The 18,458-nt window shown below is 33.3% G+C and overlaps 1 protein-coding gene across 3 annotated transcripts in view; it reads left to right on the plus strand.

Annotated features, from left to right (window-relative positions):
- vta1 (vesicle (multivesicular body) trafficking 1) overlaps positions 1 to 18,458 on the plus strand; it is a 76,117-nt gene that overhangs the window by 8,360 nt on the left and 49,299 nt on the right. For all 3 annotated transcript variants that reach the window (XR_012395449.1, XM_005160655.4, NM_213140.1), the window contains 1 exon segment: positions 17,998 to 18,092. Coding sequence is in view for 2 of the 3 variants with exons in the window: in XM_005160655.4 (XP_005160712.1) it covers positions 17,998 to 18,092 (95 nt within the window). In the remaining variant the exon portion in view is untranslated.

Raw genomic sequence — 18,458 nt, forward strand, 5'->3', positions numbered from 1 at the left:
TTTGTTTCATTCTTTTTATATGATGTTTACAAGTATATTAGTGCTTTGTGTATGGTTGTGCTGTTTCTTACCAATTCATAATGACAGATTGTTTCATCCATAGAGACTTTTGTATTATATAAATAGCTTCTTTCAACAGAGGGTGAATTTAGTGTGCCACTGGAGGTCAGCATTGACATTTAACTCAAAGAATCAGGCCTTACTGAATTCTTTCTGTTGTTAGCTCATCAGAGGCTTTCTCTTCACACTTTATTTGTTTTTTTTTTAAATGAACTTAATTGTGCTTATCTTGCCTGCGTATATAAATATAAAGTGCTCAGCATAATTGAGTACACCACATTTTGAAAATGAATATATATATATTTTTATCCATTTCTCAGTGAATATAGACAATGTATTTTGGTGCATTTAAACAAAACAGATTTATTACATCGATATATTTATTAAAATAATATTTTAGTCACCAAACATGTATTTAGAAATTGTAAGATAATACAATTAAATGTTAAATAATATTTCAAAAAATGACATCCAACAAAATTTCAACAATTTTTTTAAAACATTTTTTGCTTCTTTTGTTTTTTTCTCTTTTTTAAAATTGTATTTAATATTTTTCTATAACATTTAAATTTGGTTGTACTAGTGTACTGTACTGTACTAGTTATCGTAAGTTATTTTGTTAGATAAGCTCCAGATTTGGCTTCAGTACTGACTAATCTATTGTATATGCACAAATATAATATTGTGCTTCCTATTAAAATATAAATTTAAAAGAGAGATTTGTGAGTGGTGTACTACTTGTACAGTTGAAATCAGAATTATTACCCCCCCCCTTTATTTTATTTTCCAATTTCTGTTTAACATAGGTAAGATTGTTTTTTAACTAATTTCTAAACATAATAGTTTTAAAAACTCATTTCTAATACCCAATGTATTTTATTTCTGCCGTGATGACATTAAATAATATTTTGCTAGATATTTTTTAAGACACTACTACACAGCAACTAGTTTAATTAGGTTAATTAGGCAGGGGTGCGTTTCCCAAAACCATCGTTAGCCAACTAAGGTTGCAAGTTCTGTCATTACAAGCATAGTTTGTTGATTTGCCGTTACCCAAATCCGTTGCTCCAATGAACATTCGCAAACTGCATTGCAAACTTGAGCGCTAGCAACTACAGCTCTGGAGCTGTATTTGCAGTGTAGTTCCTGTGTTCTATTCCCACTTATCGCCCCTATGCCCTGTTCATTTAGAACCTTCTAACATTTGAACGTTGAATGATTAAAAAAAACATTAAAGTCATCTTTCTTAGGTCTAATTTGCTTTCAAACTATTTTTACATTTCAGTTTTAGCGATCTTCATGTTTATAATTGTGCTCCCTTCGCAGTGCACTTTGAAAGCTTTGATGTCATTTTGAACACAGCCTCAAGCGAAAGCTATAGGTGACCTATTATTTAAAAGCGAATTTATATTACGTCTCCAAAGCTTGTGAAAACAAAAAGCATATGTTAATTATTTTAATTTATAGTGGGTTGTTTATTAAGTATCTGTACTGTATATGACATGGGCCTGCCGGTTAGAACTTTCTGCCGTGGTTTACAAGTGTCAAATTGTAAATGTAGATTTTTATAAAAAATAATAAATAAGCGGTACCCTACTTAATAATAATAATAATTATAATAATAATAATCATCATCATTATTAAATTGTTTTTTTTTCAGATCCTAATATATAATAAATTACATTTCATTTTATAATAAATTGCCTTAGTATTATTTATTCATTCATATGATTTATATATGATATTAGAATAGATGTTAGCTTTTGTAAGTGATTTGTTTTAGAATAAGATATGTCACTCTCAATAATATTTGTAAAATAAACAAATATTTGTGTATTTGTGCCATTTACAAATATTTCAGTTAATATAGAAAACGAATGCATGTTTTAACCAAAAAAAATATTGAAGAACTACGTCGTTCTTTTTTCAAACGATGCATTGTACCATGATAGTTCAGCCTTAAGTTGTGTCGTTGTTCAGGAAACGCACCCCAGGATAGGGTGATTAGGCAAGTTATTGTATAAGGATGGTTTGTTCTGTAGACTACCAGAAAAAATATATAGCTTAAAGGGGCTAATCATTTTGACCTTTAAAATGGTTTTAACAAAATTAAAATGACTAAAAATGAGACTTTTGGGAAATATATAAAAAAAGAGGGGGCTAATAGTTTTGACTTAAACTGTATATGCTGAGCCATATATATTATGACGATGCATCTATGACTTTTGCTTATCATATTTTCTTCAATATCTAAAAAGTTTAAACAATTTTGTAATGGGAATTAAAGTTTTATATATATATATATATATATATATATATATATATATGTGTGTGTGTGTGTGTGTGTGTGTGTGTATATATATATATATATATATATGTGTGTATATATGTTTACACTTTTTATATATATATATATATATATATATATATATATATATATATATATATATATATACTTAGTCATTTTGATGCCTTGTAGTGTATTCTTACAGCCTTAATTTTTTTATTGCACAATCATTTCAATGATATAATAAATGAAAGGACAAATTTTGTTCTACTTCAAAGTGCTGGTAATAGAAACTGTTTTTTCAAGATTAAGAGGATTAATGTTTCCTATGAAGGCATCGTAATGTGCAACATCCATGTGCGCAGTGGCAGATTAATGTGGCCATCTTTAGTTGTGCTCTTCTGATGCTTGTTTCTGCTCTGGCTTCTGTCTCTTTGACAGAGCTTCAGTTCTCTGATTGGCACCATGCTGTAAACCTATGGAAAAGGCCCTCTTTGACATTGTTTTCCTTCCTTCTCGCTGGACCTTATCCAGTCTTCAGACTGAGCAGCAGCTACATAATAACATCCTTGTAGTAGGGAAAGCAGTGTGCGCGGGCTGACATTCCTGAATATACAATTCGGTTCTTACTGCAGATGTCAGTGAAATACTCGGGCATGTCCTCGACTGAAGAGTCACGCTGTCTTTCGTCTGTCAAACGTCAAGCTTGCGTTAATGCTTACTCGGCCATAATGAGTTTCTGAAATATTGTAGAGCGCTTTGTTGTCCCTAAATGGGTGCAATCTGGTGTGCAGCCTGGGCATGCAAAAAGCCTGATCAACACTTTTCATTCAGGCTATACTACTGAATTAAACCCAGATTGGCTAAAGGCCCTCATATACTATAGTTGAAATCAAAGAATTAACTCCAAACTTTTATGTTTCATGAGTTTGAAACAGTTTAACAGTTTAATAGTGAATTTGTAAGAGAATGTAAAGGTCCACCCTAACTGGTAAACCCCTTCAAAGTACCATTGGTCAGTGGTGGTTGAGTAATAGGTGTGCTTTGTGACTCCTCCTCCTTTACATAAAGCTTTTTCTATTTCCTCTTATCATGTGCGCCAGAGTAGATGCTTTTTAGGAGAAACTAAAATGGCATTTTAATCAGAAGAAACACTAGTTTTTTAACATTTTTTAATTTTTAACACTTTTAAAAGCCGTTACACTAAGCACAACACAAAAAGTGAGGTAAACTGACAAACTGTACTTTCGCAATGGTCAAATACATAATTGAACAATAATTTTTTTTGGCTGCCTGAACACTTATCCTTTTTTTTTTTTTTTTTAATACTGGTATTAAAGGGCACCAATTATGAAAATCATGTTTTGTAAGATGTTAGGACAGAACTGTGTTTAGGTATAGTGTTTTCACAGTCATATTGGAGTAAATTATTATTATTGTTATTTTTAATTTCTTGGCTTTAAAATAGGATCCAAATCGTTCCCATTTTGAGGCCCACTGCAACGTGATGTAGGAGTGTGGTTTCCCCGCCCACCGTATTGATTGCCAGAAAAGTAATAACATGTATCCGTAATAACACATAATCATATTAACAAGACAAGACGTGTGCAAAGCATCTGCTGTTAAAAGATCTCTTCAGCTCTCTGTGAACATCAGTCATCAATAAATTCGATCAAGTATGAGTTTTACTGGTTAGTTTTTAAAACTGTGCATGTTTGTTATGAATTAAGGTGATATTACCATCTTTTATCACCATAGCCGCATGCCAGTACAATTATAAAAGAGGACGCTTTAATCTCAGTGTGTGGTTGTTAAATCAAGTTTATTTTGTACATCAACATAACAGATATCCACACAGCAGTGGATATTAACACATATCCTGTCACATTTGCATGCAATAACTGTGCAAAGTTAAACGTACACAATGTGTGTGTGTGTGTGTCCACTGTGTGTATGTCTGTGTGCGTTCATTGTAACTTTTTAATGACATTGTGTGTGACTCACTGTTGCAACTCCCCAACAAATACATCAAATAATCATTGGGAAAGTTCTTACTGTAGTATTTCTCTCAAATGTTACGTGAGATCTCCTTCTCTCATGTCTGTCACTGTGACGGAGATTGAGGCACACTCTGACAGGCACGTGGGAATGGTGGGCAGGGAGAACTAGCATTAAAGGCACAGGCAACAAAAACAGCTACATTGTGTTCAGAGCAGAAAATTTTAACATTCTTAAAGGTATAATAAATAATCTGATGGGTGTTTTGAGCTGAAACTTTACAGACACATTCTGGAGACACAACACTTATTTTAAATCTTGAAAAAGAAAATGGGTGCCCTTTAAAGGCAAAATATGTACATATTTTCCCATTACATTGTCCAAAAACAACTAGAACAGTATTATATTTTGCAGACTGATGTTCTTGTATTATACAAAAAAAATAAGATTTAACTTGTAACATGGATCGTGTCCTCTATGCTTATGACATCATACACCCTCATTTTCCGGTTTGGATTTATAAACAACAAGGAAACCTCAAAGACACTTTAATATATAATTCTTTTTTTATTTGACCGCTAGAGCAGCATTATAACGGAACCTTAAAATGTATTTAGTATGATAAAGCAGCGCAGTTTCTTTCAAGCAGTGCACTGTCATTCATTCATTTTCTTGTTGGCTTAGTCCCTTTATTAATCTGGGGTCGTATGGAACAAAATCAATGCCTAAAGTCTTGAATTAAAAAGCTTGTTGAATATCACAAACTGAAAAAAATAATACACCGTATTAACAAGTTCTTGCATTTTAATGACTTGAATTCCAGGGTTTGTATTTTTAGGTCCTGAATTTTAACATATCTGTTTATTTAAGCTGTGAATATTTCAACGAAAAATATTTCAAACACGTTTTCATACTTAAAAATTCAATAATTCATATTCAATTTTCAGATTTCACTTAAAAAATATTCAATACCCTTTAAAAATACGATGTATAATATTCTAAAGGTCATTTTCAGTTCATTTTATTTCAGTTCTAATATTCGCTTCCATAAATTCAGTGGATCAAATTCGACTGATAAAATTCAACATTACATCCGTGAACTGCAGGAGAAGCAATAGATTGCAGATTGAAGATCGCCAGCTGCTCTAGCTTTCACCAGCAGGTGGAGATGGAATAATGTAAGATTTTTAACCCAGTAAACAGGCGAGAAAAAGGCTAATAGAGGCAAAAAAGTAGCATTTAATTTTAATATCAATGCCTTGGACATTATAAATAATAAAAAGTATGAGTAAAATGAGTAAATGAGGTTTTAGTCATCTATATTTGCCCTTATGTAACGGAAGCCAGCTGGTGATCGCGTAAAGCTCACTCCTCGGATCCAGGGACAGACGTTCTGCAATCTTATCGGAGCTTGTCTCCCATGCTGGCTCGTTACCTGCTCGGACCGGTGCGGTTACTTGCACATAAACCGTCTTTTGATGAATATGATGTTAAACATTGTCTATCTTTATTGACTCTTTCTTCCATAGACGCGAAGTATTATATTGACAGCTAAAGAATATAAACGTAAGAGAAACAGGAGAGGAAATATTATAATAATACAAAATAGATAAACATTGACAGGGCTAAGAACAATTACGAACAAAGATTTTCAAAACCAGAGAGATTTTATCAGGATGTCACAAAACAGTTTACTTGGAACTGTTAAACAGTGTTCAGGTATGATTTAAGGTTGGTTATGGATGGCGCGTCTAATTTAAAATAATTTAATATAATGTGCGAATGCATTAAAGGAGCGTCTTCAGTTATTCACACAGAACCGTCTAATATGGCATAACTATAAGGAGTAATGTTTGCGCTGTTTAAACGCAGCTATGTCAGGATTGGGATAGGTTATACATTTTTATCATTTAAATTATTATTATGATTGTTAATATTATTATTGTATGACATTTATTTGGGCTATTGCGCTTAAATAAGTCATCTGTAATTCTAAATTAATATTTCTATTTATCCTTTTTATCACTCTGCCTGTCTTTCTCTTCTTTTTTCTAATTTTTGGGGTTCTGCCATGGTTAAACGTTTGCAAAATGTCTTAGTTTGTCCAGATTATTGTTTTATTGTTATGTAGCCTATAGGCGAGAAAAAGGTATTAACGCAAAAGTGGCAACGTCGCAGCCAATGATAAGTAATAAAATGAGTCGCCTATGGTTTGATAATAGGCAGTTATAACTGACTTTAATTAGTTTTTATTAAATGAGAAAACCATTATTTATAACTTTGCAGCGACCGTTTGTATTTTATGATTAGCAAAGTTTATCTTTTTTGCAGTTATTAAACATATAAACTTATTTAAACTGGTTTAAATTTAATATAGTTGTCACTTCAGCTAGTTTCATAAGATTAATGTTTAGAATGCGTGGTTTGACATGCGTGGTTGAGGGGTTCCTGCAAAGCAGCTCAATGTTCATCCTCATGGGGTATTACTGAGCTTTAATCGCCATCCACTGTAGAGAATGTATTTGCTCATTTATTTTATTAACTCTTTTCTGCAAGTGTGTTTTATGATTTCACAAAGTCAAACCATTATGTTTTTATTTTATATTTTGAGATGATCATATTTAAATAAACAATTGCTAGGGTAGCTAATAGTTTCTTTTTTCTTAAAAAAAAAAAAAATCAGTAGCCTATAAAATCATAATTTTTGCTTGACAAACTTGTTTAGGATTCTGGATGCATTTTTGCTGTGTTGGAAACTCATAAGCTCACACTAATCAATTATATTATCAGAAATGACAGATATAAGAAATCCATTAATATTCATCACTCTTTTTACAATTATACAAGCAATTTCACGCAGACATCAGCTCCACTTTCGGAAATGGTAAACAGCGAGGTGTTATTCATATAAGCCCAAGCATGACATATGCCATGATAAATATAATAATCGAAACACTCTTGTAGGCTATTCTTGTGCTTGGCCAAATGTCATGACTTTCACTTTCATTTTACATTATTATTCACAAGCCCAGATATCATCTGAAACTTTGGAAGAATTCCTATCATATATTGGCAGCCATCCAGCATCTCTTAACCAGTTTGATATGCGGCGCTGGCTCTGACCGGCCACCGGAGCTCGCGGCCACTCGTTCGACTTTGTCGTGAGCAAGCCGCACCGCACATGCATAAAAACGTCAATCATTTCATTCATTCATCAATTCATTCATTTTCCTTCTGCTTTGTCTCTATTTTAGAGGAAAAGATAATCTGGACAAACTAAAGACATTTTGCAAACGTTTAACCGTGGCAGAACCCCAAAAATTCGAAAAAAAAGAAGAGAAAGACGATAGCAAAGTGATAGCTAAAAAGGATAAATAGAAATATTAATTTAGAATCACGGATGACTTATTTAAGCGCAATAGCCCAAATACATGTCATAAAATAATAATAATAACAATCATAATTTAAATAATGAAATTATAACCTATCCCAATCCTGACATAGCTGCGTTTAAATAATAACTGAAGACGCTCCTTTAATGCATTCGCACATTATATTAAATTATTTTAAATTAGACGCGCCATCCATAACCAACCTTAAATCATACCTGAACACTGTTTAACAGTTCCAAGTAAACTGTTTTGTGACATCCTGATAAAATCTCTCTGGTTTTGAAAATCTTTGTTCGTAATTGTTCTTAGCCCTGTCAATGTTTATCTATTTTGTATTATTATTATAATATTTCCTCTCCTGTTTCTCTTACGTTTATATTCTTTAGCTGTCAATATAATACTTCGCGTCTATGGAAGAAAGAGTCAATAAAAAAAGACAATGTTTAACATCATATTCATCAAAAGACGGTTTATGTGCAAGTAACCGCACCGGTCCGAGCAGGTAACGAGCCAGCATGGGAGACAAGCTCCGATAAGATTGCAGAACGTCTGTCCCTGGATCCGAGGAGTGAGCTTTACGCGATCACCAGCTGGCTTCCGTTACATAAGGGCAAATATAGATGACTAAAACCTCATTTACTCATTTTACTCATACTTTTTATTATTTATAATGTCCAAGGCATTGATATTAAAATTAAATGCTACTTTTTTGCCTCTATTAGCCTTTTTCTCGCCTGTTTACTGGGTTAAAAATCTTACATTATTCCATCTCCACCTGCTGGTGAAAGCTAGAGCAGCTGGCGATCTTCAATCTGCAATCTATTGCTTCTCCTGCAGTTCACGGATGTAATGTTGAATTTATCAGTCGAATTTGATCCACTGAATTTATGGAAGCGAATATTAGAACTGAAATAAAATGAACTGAAAATGACCTTTAGAATATTATACATCGTATTTTTAAAGGGTATTGAATATTTTTTAAGTGAAATCTGAAAATTGAATATGAATTATTGAATTTTTAAGTATGAAAACGTGTTTGAAATATTTTTCGTTGAAATATTCACAGCTTAAATAAACAGATATGTTAAAATTCAGGACCTAAAAATACAAACCCTGGAATTCAAGTCATTAAAATGCAAGAACTTGTTAATACGGTGTATTATTTTTTTCAGTTTGTGATATTCAACAAGCTTTTTAATTCAAGACTTTAGGCATTGATTTTGTTCCATAGGGTCGCCACAGCGGAATGAACCGCCAACTTAACCAGCAAATGTTTACGCATCGTATGACCTTCCAGCCACAACCCATCTCTGGGAAACATCCACACACACATTCACACACACACGGACAATTTAGCCCACCCAAGTCACCTGTACCGCATGTCTTTGGACTGTGTGGGAAACCGGAGCACCCGGAGGAAACCCATGCGAACGCAGGGAGAACATGCAAACTCCACACAGAAATGCCAACTGAGCCGAGGCTCTAACCAGCGACCCAGCGACCTTCTTGCTGTGAGGCGACAGCACTACCTACTGCGCCACTGCTTCGCCCGCAGTGCACTGCGGCATTATATAATCTCTGCTGTTTTCATGCCATGTTGCCCTTGTCTCCCATCAGCAATTGCTTCAGGAGTCTTGTTTCACTTCAATGACAATTTCAGCCTTACTCCCCTTTATACTACTATAATACTTTTTGAATACTTTAGCTCTTCAACATATTTTCTTGGAGTCCCTTAGGATTTAATGAAGATGGCAGCTCCCATAATTCCCCACTCACTCACTGCATCGTCAAAATATGTTTTTGTTGGTTGTGAATACACATCCTTTAGTGGCAAATATTATATGCTATGCATTTATCCTTATCCTACATGCTACGCTATGTCCCCTCCGCAACATTCAACATAAAGTTCTGGGCACATAATAAAACTCAAATCTAACTAGCCAGCCTATATGATTGCAGGACAAGAGGACAAAAAATGTAAACACTGATTTAAAAAAAAAAAAAAAATCACTGACAGATCACGGTGCCCCTCTGACCACATGTGCTTGACAGTCTCAATTTCACTCAATCACGTTCTTAATTCGATTATTCCCATATTGAGAGGGAAACAGGCTGAACATATTTGCACTTTTTAATTGATTGTGACTCTGAAATCGGGCCAGACTTAAGATGTAGGCAATTTTTTTAACCCTAAATAAAAAAAATAAAAACAAAACTTAGAGTATATTAGGTCCTTAACGAGGCTTTTTGGAAACAAAAAGTTTGTTGTCATAAACGTTCTAACACTTACTCTCACTCCTATTTCACTTTCATTAAAACAATGAAGACAAAAATCCATGGAAAAGAATAGATTATGGTTTTAATTTTCATTCTTGTTTGAATGGCTTCGTTGTTGTATTGTTTCTTTTGAGGAAAATTGGATGTTGAGCAGTATGGGCGTCATACTGTTACAAAGAAGGACTTTGTGCCTGTATGCTGTGATCTTTTCTGATAGACATCAGGCCTCTGCAAATTGGGCCTCATGGAAGAGGAAATGGACTGTTTTTAAAGAAACAAGGACGGGAAGTACTTGACACAAATATATCAAATACTGGATGAGCTTTTCTTTTCGGCCCACTTATTTTGTTCACTCATGCAGGGTTATCTAACTTTGAATCGTAACCTGTTTTCTTCCAAATCTTAATATGGAGATTTGTTTTATTTATTTTTTTTATTTTTAGAACAAAATGGAATATGAATCAGAGCTTGACTCATTGCAAATGGACTGGTACAAAGACTTTTTTTTTGGCCTTTGTAGATCGTAACTTTTAACACACGTTACCAAATGAGCTATTTAAATGTTTTTGTTTGGTATGAAACTGTCTATGCACTGTTTAATTACTGCTGCATAATGAATGATCAAATTTACTTTCACTTTTATAAGACGTTCTCTCAAGCTAAAAATATGTAAGAGACACCCAGTTTTTTTTTTTTTTTTTTTTTTTTTTTTTTGTCGTCATGAGAAATTCTGTTAAAATTAGGAGAAAGTAACAAAACTGTATAATATTGTAATAATGCAGTACTGATGTAATAAAACTTTCTTGGAGTTATGTAATAATTCTAAAAGTGTAACTAAGGCTGATTGTGTGCACGCATACATTTGTAACATTACTTTAACTGGCTCATACTGATTTAGTGTTTAATTAATTAGATTCTCTATTTATCTAATTAATAAAATACTGAATGAGTCTGAGTCAGTTGATGGAATGGTACATATGCATGCATGCATACATATGATCAGCCTCTGTGATGACAATAATAGTTGAAGTCTGAATTATAAGCCCCTCTGAATTATTAGATCACTTGTTTATTTTGTTCCCAATTTCTGTTTAATGGAGAGAAGATTTTTTTAACAATTTTTAAACATTATAGTTTTAAAAACTTATTTCTAATAACTGATTTATTTTGTCTTTGCCATGATGACATGTATAATATTGTACTGGATATTTTTCAAGACACTTTTATACAGCTTAAAGTGACATTTTAAGACTTAACTAGGTTAATAAGATTAACTAGGCAGGTTAGGGTAGTTAGGCAAGTTATTGTATAATGATGTTTTTTTCTGTAGATTATCGAGAAAAAAATATAGCTTAAAGGGCTAATCATTTTGTCCCTAAAATGGTGTTTAAAAAATTAAAAAACTACTTTTATTCTAGCCGAAATAAAAGAAATAAGGCTTTTTCCAGAAGAAAAAATATTATCAGACATACAGTGAAAATTTCCTTGCTCTGTTAAACATCATTTGGAAAATATTTAAAAAAGAAGAAAAAAACTCGAAGGGGGCTAATAATTCTGATTTCAACTGCATGTGTCATGTTCAACAAGTGACCAAAAAAATCTCGTCGAAAGCATAAATGTCTTCATGATGACTAACATACAGGATGTATTTGCACTGGTCTGAGCGCTCACAGCTGGGTGTATTTGCTTTTCTTGTTTTCATCGGGAAGCTGTAATTGAATGCTTGTTTTATAACTGGCTAGTATGTTTAAAATCGGAATTAGGTGACTGATTTCAAGGTCTGTCTCACACAAAAAGTGCTATTCAAAGTCCTGTCTTGGCTTGACAGATGTCGCTTCAGAAAAGCATGTGGAATTAGTTTTATTGTTTGGATATGTCAGACTGCTGTAATAGAGAGAAAATGTTTCTAACCTTTCCTAAGTGCTTTACAACAAAATAATATATGTCTAAGACATGTTTAGCTGAATATGATTTACTATATACATACCTTGTATGTCCATGGAAGTATGCAGACTTTTTATGTATATTTTTACAACATTTATCTCTACTTTTTCTCATTAATAACTGAGCAATGTCAACCTTGTCATGGAAAAAGGACATTTTTCAAAAATAGCTTAACTTTTTCTACCTTTTTATTTGATTTACGAAAGTCTCACAAGTGTCAGTTTTCACATTAGTCAAATCCGTAACATCCATAACAAAGCCTTTTCCTTATAAATACCAAAGTGTAAAATTTAATGAGATAAATATACATGGTTTCCGCTTCATTCATTTTTCCATGGTGGGGGTGCCACACCAAAACCTATTCCCACCACTGCTACATCACAGCTTCTCATTCAAAACCTTCAGTTGTTGCTGTTTTTTTTAATTACTTTTTTATAGCAGGTTGTAATTGCACCAAAACATAATAAAATGTCAGTTAAATATAACAGAAAACTTTTCTGTGATCGTAGTAGTGCCATTCATTATTTGTTTAAACCTTTAAGGTTACATGGTGACTGACTGACTGACTGACAGGGCTGCGCAATGTCCAGCAAACACAATGTAGCTTTCAGTTTTGATGAACACAGTTTCCGTAATTATACTTTATTTATAGATAAAGGTCTATGGTTCTGCGTACAATTGATTTCTCTTACTGGAGTTTTTGGTCGTTTCACTTTACTTTAGGATGCTGTTCTGTAGGTCTATTGGAGACATTCATAAATATTTCAAGTAAATCTAATACATGTTGGAGACATACTCGTTACATAAACGCACTAAATTGCACTTTAGCAGCGTTTATTTGAAAGCGCACAAGAACATCTGCACATAAGAAGCGTATATCTGAGGGTGTGCAAGACGTTTTGAGCATGAGCAGAGGAAATCGGTGAGATTCACATGGTCGTATTATATGAATGTAATCTCCACTTGTACTGCACTTTAGAGAAAGAGCTGTGGAGAGCTTTGAATTTTATTTAATTTTTTTAATAGTATTTATTTTTAGCTACAATTCTGTGACAGCTATTTCAAAATACCTGTTTTTGTTTGGTGTTTTGTTTGTGTGAAACCAAAATATGCCATCATTCCCCTCGTTTGCCCTTTCCTATTCGTTTGTTTGTCTTATTGTGGGCGTTTTGCACAGTTTGGTTGCACAATTTTGATTGGGCAGAACGAAAGTGTGCCTACTCAGTTGACACACAGACGGCAGTCACGCATCTTCTCAGGGTGGGGGAAATGAAATGATATATATATATATATATATATATATATATATATATTTCATATCACTCATTTCATATCATATCATATCATAGCTTTTTGCGATTAGCTAATTGTAGTGTTTCAAATTGCGATTCGATTACGATTAATCGGACAGCTCTAATTGTATACTACAGTTTTTGATCACATCTATATTGCATGTTTATTTTCCTCAATCAAAATATAAAACATTTGATTTATTTCGGATCCCTTAACTCTGTGGTTGGTTGTTTTTTGGAAAGTATAAATGGATTTTTCAATACACTCTTTAACATTTACATTGTGGTGGATTTTTCAATCTGTGGATTTAAGTTTCAAGATCTTACACCAAATGTCGCATCCATAATGCTGGAATTGCTTAACTACATCTTGACTTTGGCAGTATCAAATAAGTAAGCCAGTCTTCAGGTTATTTCCAAGACGTTTATTGCAAATGCATACCATTTGAAGACAAAGTGAATAGTTCATAGGTTTATTTCTATTAGTTTTCTCTCTTTTAGTTTTGTCATTGTAGTGACATTTAGCTCTGTCACGTTAATGCATCTTAATATTTAGTGCAAAATTATTTTGGCTGATATTTGGTCATGAGGGGATCATTCCGTACCTCTTCATCACATAAATGTGATAGCAAGCTGTGGAATCGTTTGTGAGCCCTCATCTTTTAATTTCCTTTGGGACAGTATAGGTTCAACTAGGTGAGATTTTAAATTGGTGAAAGTGTGGGTGGGACCTGATATTATCATCATTAGTGGAGCGTATCCCTAAGGCTCTGGGCTTACCAGATTTTTTTTCCCCAGAATGTCTTTCTTAACACTCCTTAACTTAATGACTTTGAACTTGCGCAATAGCAATTGATTGTTGTCTTGTCTTCTTCCAACCACCCCTATAATGAAGAGCTTGTTTGCCATCCTTCTTGAATTCTAATGAGCGTGCTTCCAGTTTCATGCTTCATTTCTTCTGTGTGCTTTCGCTTTCTTCTTTTATTAAAGTCTGTTCACTAATCAAGACTTGTAATTGCATTCAATAATATTAAAATTGACCCTTGAGTTAATGCTTCCTATTCTTATGTAAGGTTAAGGTAATTCACACTGCATTTGAATGTAGTTTTTACACTATCACAGCAGCAACATCTGTGTCTTTTAGAGCTGTCTGGCCTGGCAGCCATTGCTCTGGTATTCAAAGTGTCCATCAAAGGCTTATGAGGCACTTTTCAGCCTTTCTCACTTTGTATATTGTACTTAAAGTGCAAGGCAGTGGGTATTCTGTTATACTGGACACATATGGCCTGTAAAATACCCTGAAGACATGTGCCAGATGTGTAGGCTAGATCATGTTTTGTAACTTCAGCTATACTGACAGCTAGACTCCAGTGGTCCAATGAGACTTAAAAGCAAAGGATGTAGTTTACTGGCAAGAAAAGGGTATTAAAGAATCATAGAAACGTGGTTTAAAATAGGCCTGCACAATATATCATCTCAGCATTAGGGTTGGCTATTATTTGTTTTGTTTTTTGTTACCGGTGCTAAATCGATACTTTTTAAAATGATATTAGTGCCAAATCGATACTTTTAAAGCGATACCGGTGCCAAAATAGTGTCTGAACTGATACTTTTTAGCCACAAAATTATGGTGTTTTTGATGCCTGATTGTATAATGATTTCAAAAACATTTAGTTATCAGAAATTGTACAATTGTAAAACTACAATTAATTTTATTGAATTATTGTTATCATTCAGTTACTGTACTTCTATACTGTTATACTGACTCGAGAAATGATAAAACATTTTATTTAAATTGTATCTTCTTAATTGTGTTTCTAGATTATTGTGCATGAAAATTCTCAAACCGCATGAAAATTCAGAAATGCACTGCAAATAGCACATACCATAACGAAAACATGTTGGGGGACCCCAAAAAGTTTATCGATTTGTATATTAGATTTTATGTAAATCGTAAACATTTGTTCATCAATCTCTTACTAAACACGTGCATGAAAATAATCACAACACATATACAGTAAAGCACTGCAAGTAGCACAGACAACTACGGAAATGTGTTTGGGGACCCCAAAAAATTGTATAGATTATTTATATTTTGTGGAGATGCACTTCCACTGCAGAATCATCCAAAATGATATAACATAATATTTGTATATAACATTTTTTTCCAAATAGGGATATTATAGTCTTTTTAAATGTAAATATTGTATTAATATTGCAATATATATCTTAAAAAAAAAAAAAATTTCAGATTTCAGCTGTGGCGGTTTAGACAGCCGCTCCTACTAGCCACTTAAATGTAATAATTTTGAAATTGTAATTTTCTTGGTTCAACAATAAGGATGGCCAGAAACGCGTGCAAATATGATCTTAGAATCGAGAAACGACATGACTGACAAAAATAATTGTACTTGCGCGAGCAAAAGAAAGCAGCTGAATAGCGAATGAAGGATGATTACTCATGCGCACAGGTGATGTGATGCGCGTTTCCTTGTGTGAAGCAACTGTGCCTGAAAACGCAACTGGTGTGATTGGTTGTCTTTGAAATAGACTGTACTAAAAGCGATGCTAGTGCACCCACAGTCCTGCTGCTTTCAAGATCCCCAGATGTGTTTTTGTAAGCAGCAACAGTTGCTACTTTCACTTTTACCATTTTTTAAACGGATAATAATTGGGCCTGAGGTTAACTGTGTGCATGTGATCATCTTTCATTCTCACACAAGTTATGCTTTTCACTTGCTTTCTTTTCCTCAATTACTTTTGTTAATATGGTTTATCATTTTTTTTTTTTACACGTAGTTAACTGGTGAACTGAGACCTTTACATGACTATATATTTTTAAATGTCAACTTTTTTGTTAAACAAAAAGTACATGTATACAGCTACATTTTGCTTGTTTTGACACATTTACAATTTGCGGCTAAGAAACGATTATTGATTTTTAACTAGGCGGCATGTGGACATAACACATAATCTAATTCAAATAATTTTAGCATGCCAATTTCAAATTTATGCAAAATTCCAACAGCAAAATTGTGGCTGGTAAAAAAAATGGCGAGTAATGTTGCTAAACTACTAGCCACAGTGGCTGGTGAGCAAAAAAGTTAATGTCAAGCCCTGTATGTGACCCTTGACCACAAAGCCCGACATAATTGTAAATTGAAATTCATGCATAAAGAAATTGATTATAACTTTTGGACACTTTATTACAATGGGAAAAAAAATGGAAATCTATTTGACAACTGAAGGGTCAAAAAATACTAAAATATATTTACTGTAGGAAAATTACCAAAATATTGAATGTAACCTGAGCTTTACTTATCATTCTAATGATCATTCGTTCAATGTACAAAGTATTTTTTTATATTGACAAATATAACCTTTAGGGTTATAGGTAACATATTGTTTCGGGTCACATATTTTTATTAGGGTTGTGATTATTTTCATTTTCGTTGGATTGGTCACCTACTTTTAACTGCATATCCTGGATATGGATTGAAAGTTTTTAAGCATTTTTCACAAAGTAAATCAATTTTCAAGCGCAAACATTAAAAAAAAAAGGCTGATCAAAATTAAAGAGCAATTTTAGATATCTCCTAGTTATTGGTGATAATCTGACACTTAGTTCTAATTTTCTTAATTATCTGACAACGTCTATTTAGCTGCCAACATTTTTTTATAAGGATAATTTGAAGGATTAGTGGAGGAATCAGTTCAGCTCATTGATCGGTTCAGCACTGAGCATGGTTTGCATGTGCAAAAGAATTTTGTTTGAAAACCCATTTTACAGAATCCAAAGGGTAGGCTAACCTTTGCTGTGGACAGAGGAAAACTGCTCCCAAGATTAATTTATTGGTGTTTGATGGGAAACCTGGTGTTTGATTTTAAACTGAGGAGGGAATGAACCACAATGTACATGAAGAACTCAGTGAAAGGTGGAGGAGGAATTGTCATGGCAGTGGGATGTCTTCTGCTGCAGCATTTGGGCTTCTTTTTATAGTTATGTGGCAACATGAGGTGCTGTCCTTGCAAGCGTCTCTCACAAGCCCCCAATTTTCATGCAGTTTTGAATGATTTATACAGCAAATAATTAATTGTAATTCATATCTTGTTTTGTTTTTGCTACAAAATAGTATCCTTTGAAAAGTGAAGTTTGTCCAGTGATCAAAAAACACAGATGCAACCAAACTCTTATTTTGTTGTTTAGCGCTTTTTTTCTTGAAGACTGCTTTGCACAATCTTTTGGCAGTATCTCAATCAACTTCATGAGATTGTCTGGAATGGTCTTCCTGTCTTGGACAGAAATGAAGGAAGTCTGATAAACTGGACACATGGGCTTCCTTTGCTTTCTTATAAAAAACAACTGTTTTGTAAAAAAAAGAAAAAAAATCAATTTTGTAGATATATTCTAAAACAACCTTGCTTAAGCTTCAAGATTTTGAGAAACAAATAATTTTACTGTGTCTGGGATGTGAATGGTAATATGTACTAAATACCAACATGACATCACTATGTTGTGATTAACAGTTTCATTGATTCTCAGGCAAATTTTAGAATGGAATACAGAATTTAACTCCTTAAAGAGTCAACATTTTACCCTATTAACAAACCCCACCCAAACTAATCTCTAAAATAATTGGGTAAATTCAGTCAATAAAATAGTACATTTACACCGCCAAAATCTTGACAGCACTTCTGTGAAAAACTTTTACAATAAAAAACTTCTTCCATTTGTAATGTGTTTCAGGTCGACTTTATGCCATGCAGACAGGAATGAAACTAGATAGCAAGACTCCAGAGTGTCGAAAGTTTCTTGTGAAACTAATGGATCAGTTGGAAATGGTAAGTTTGAAAAGTTTTTTAATTAATGTTTTATCTCCATATCATTACCGCACTATTCAGCCGATATCATCTCAGCACATTTGAAACAGTTTTAAACTAGTGGTGTAACGGATCACAAATCTCACGGTTCAGATCACATGGTTTTTCGCATCACGGATTGGACCATTTTACAGATAAGCAAAAAAGAAGACAAATGTCATTTGCTTTCCATTTACATGAAAAAAAATATTACTGCAAACACCATTGCTTTGAACAAACAGAACTTAGATTCTGTAATTTTAATAAAAGTAAAAATCAAGAAAGAACCAGCTGAAAGAGGGAAAATATTCAATACGAAAAATTGTCTTTGCTACTGTCGCTGATGAT

The sequence above is a fragment of the Danio rerio genome, chromosome 20 (assembly GCF_049306965.1).
Source record: "Danio rerio strain Tuebingen ecotype United States chromosome 20, GRCz12tu, whole genome shotgun sequence".
NCBI lineage: Eukaryota > Metazoa > Chordata > Actinopteri > Cypriniformes > Danionidae > Danio > Danio rerio.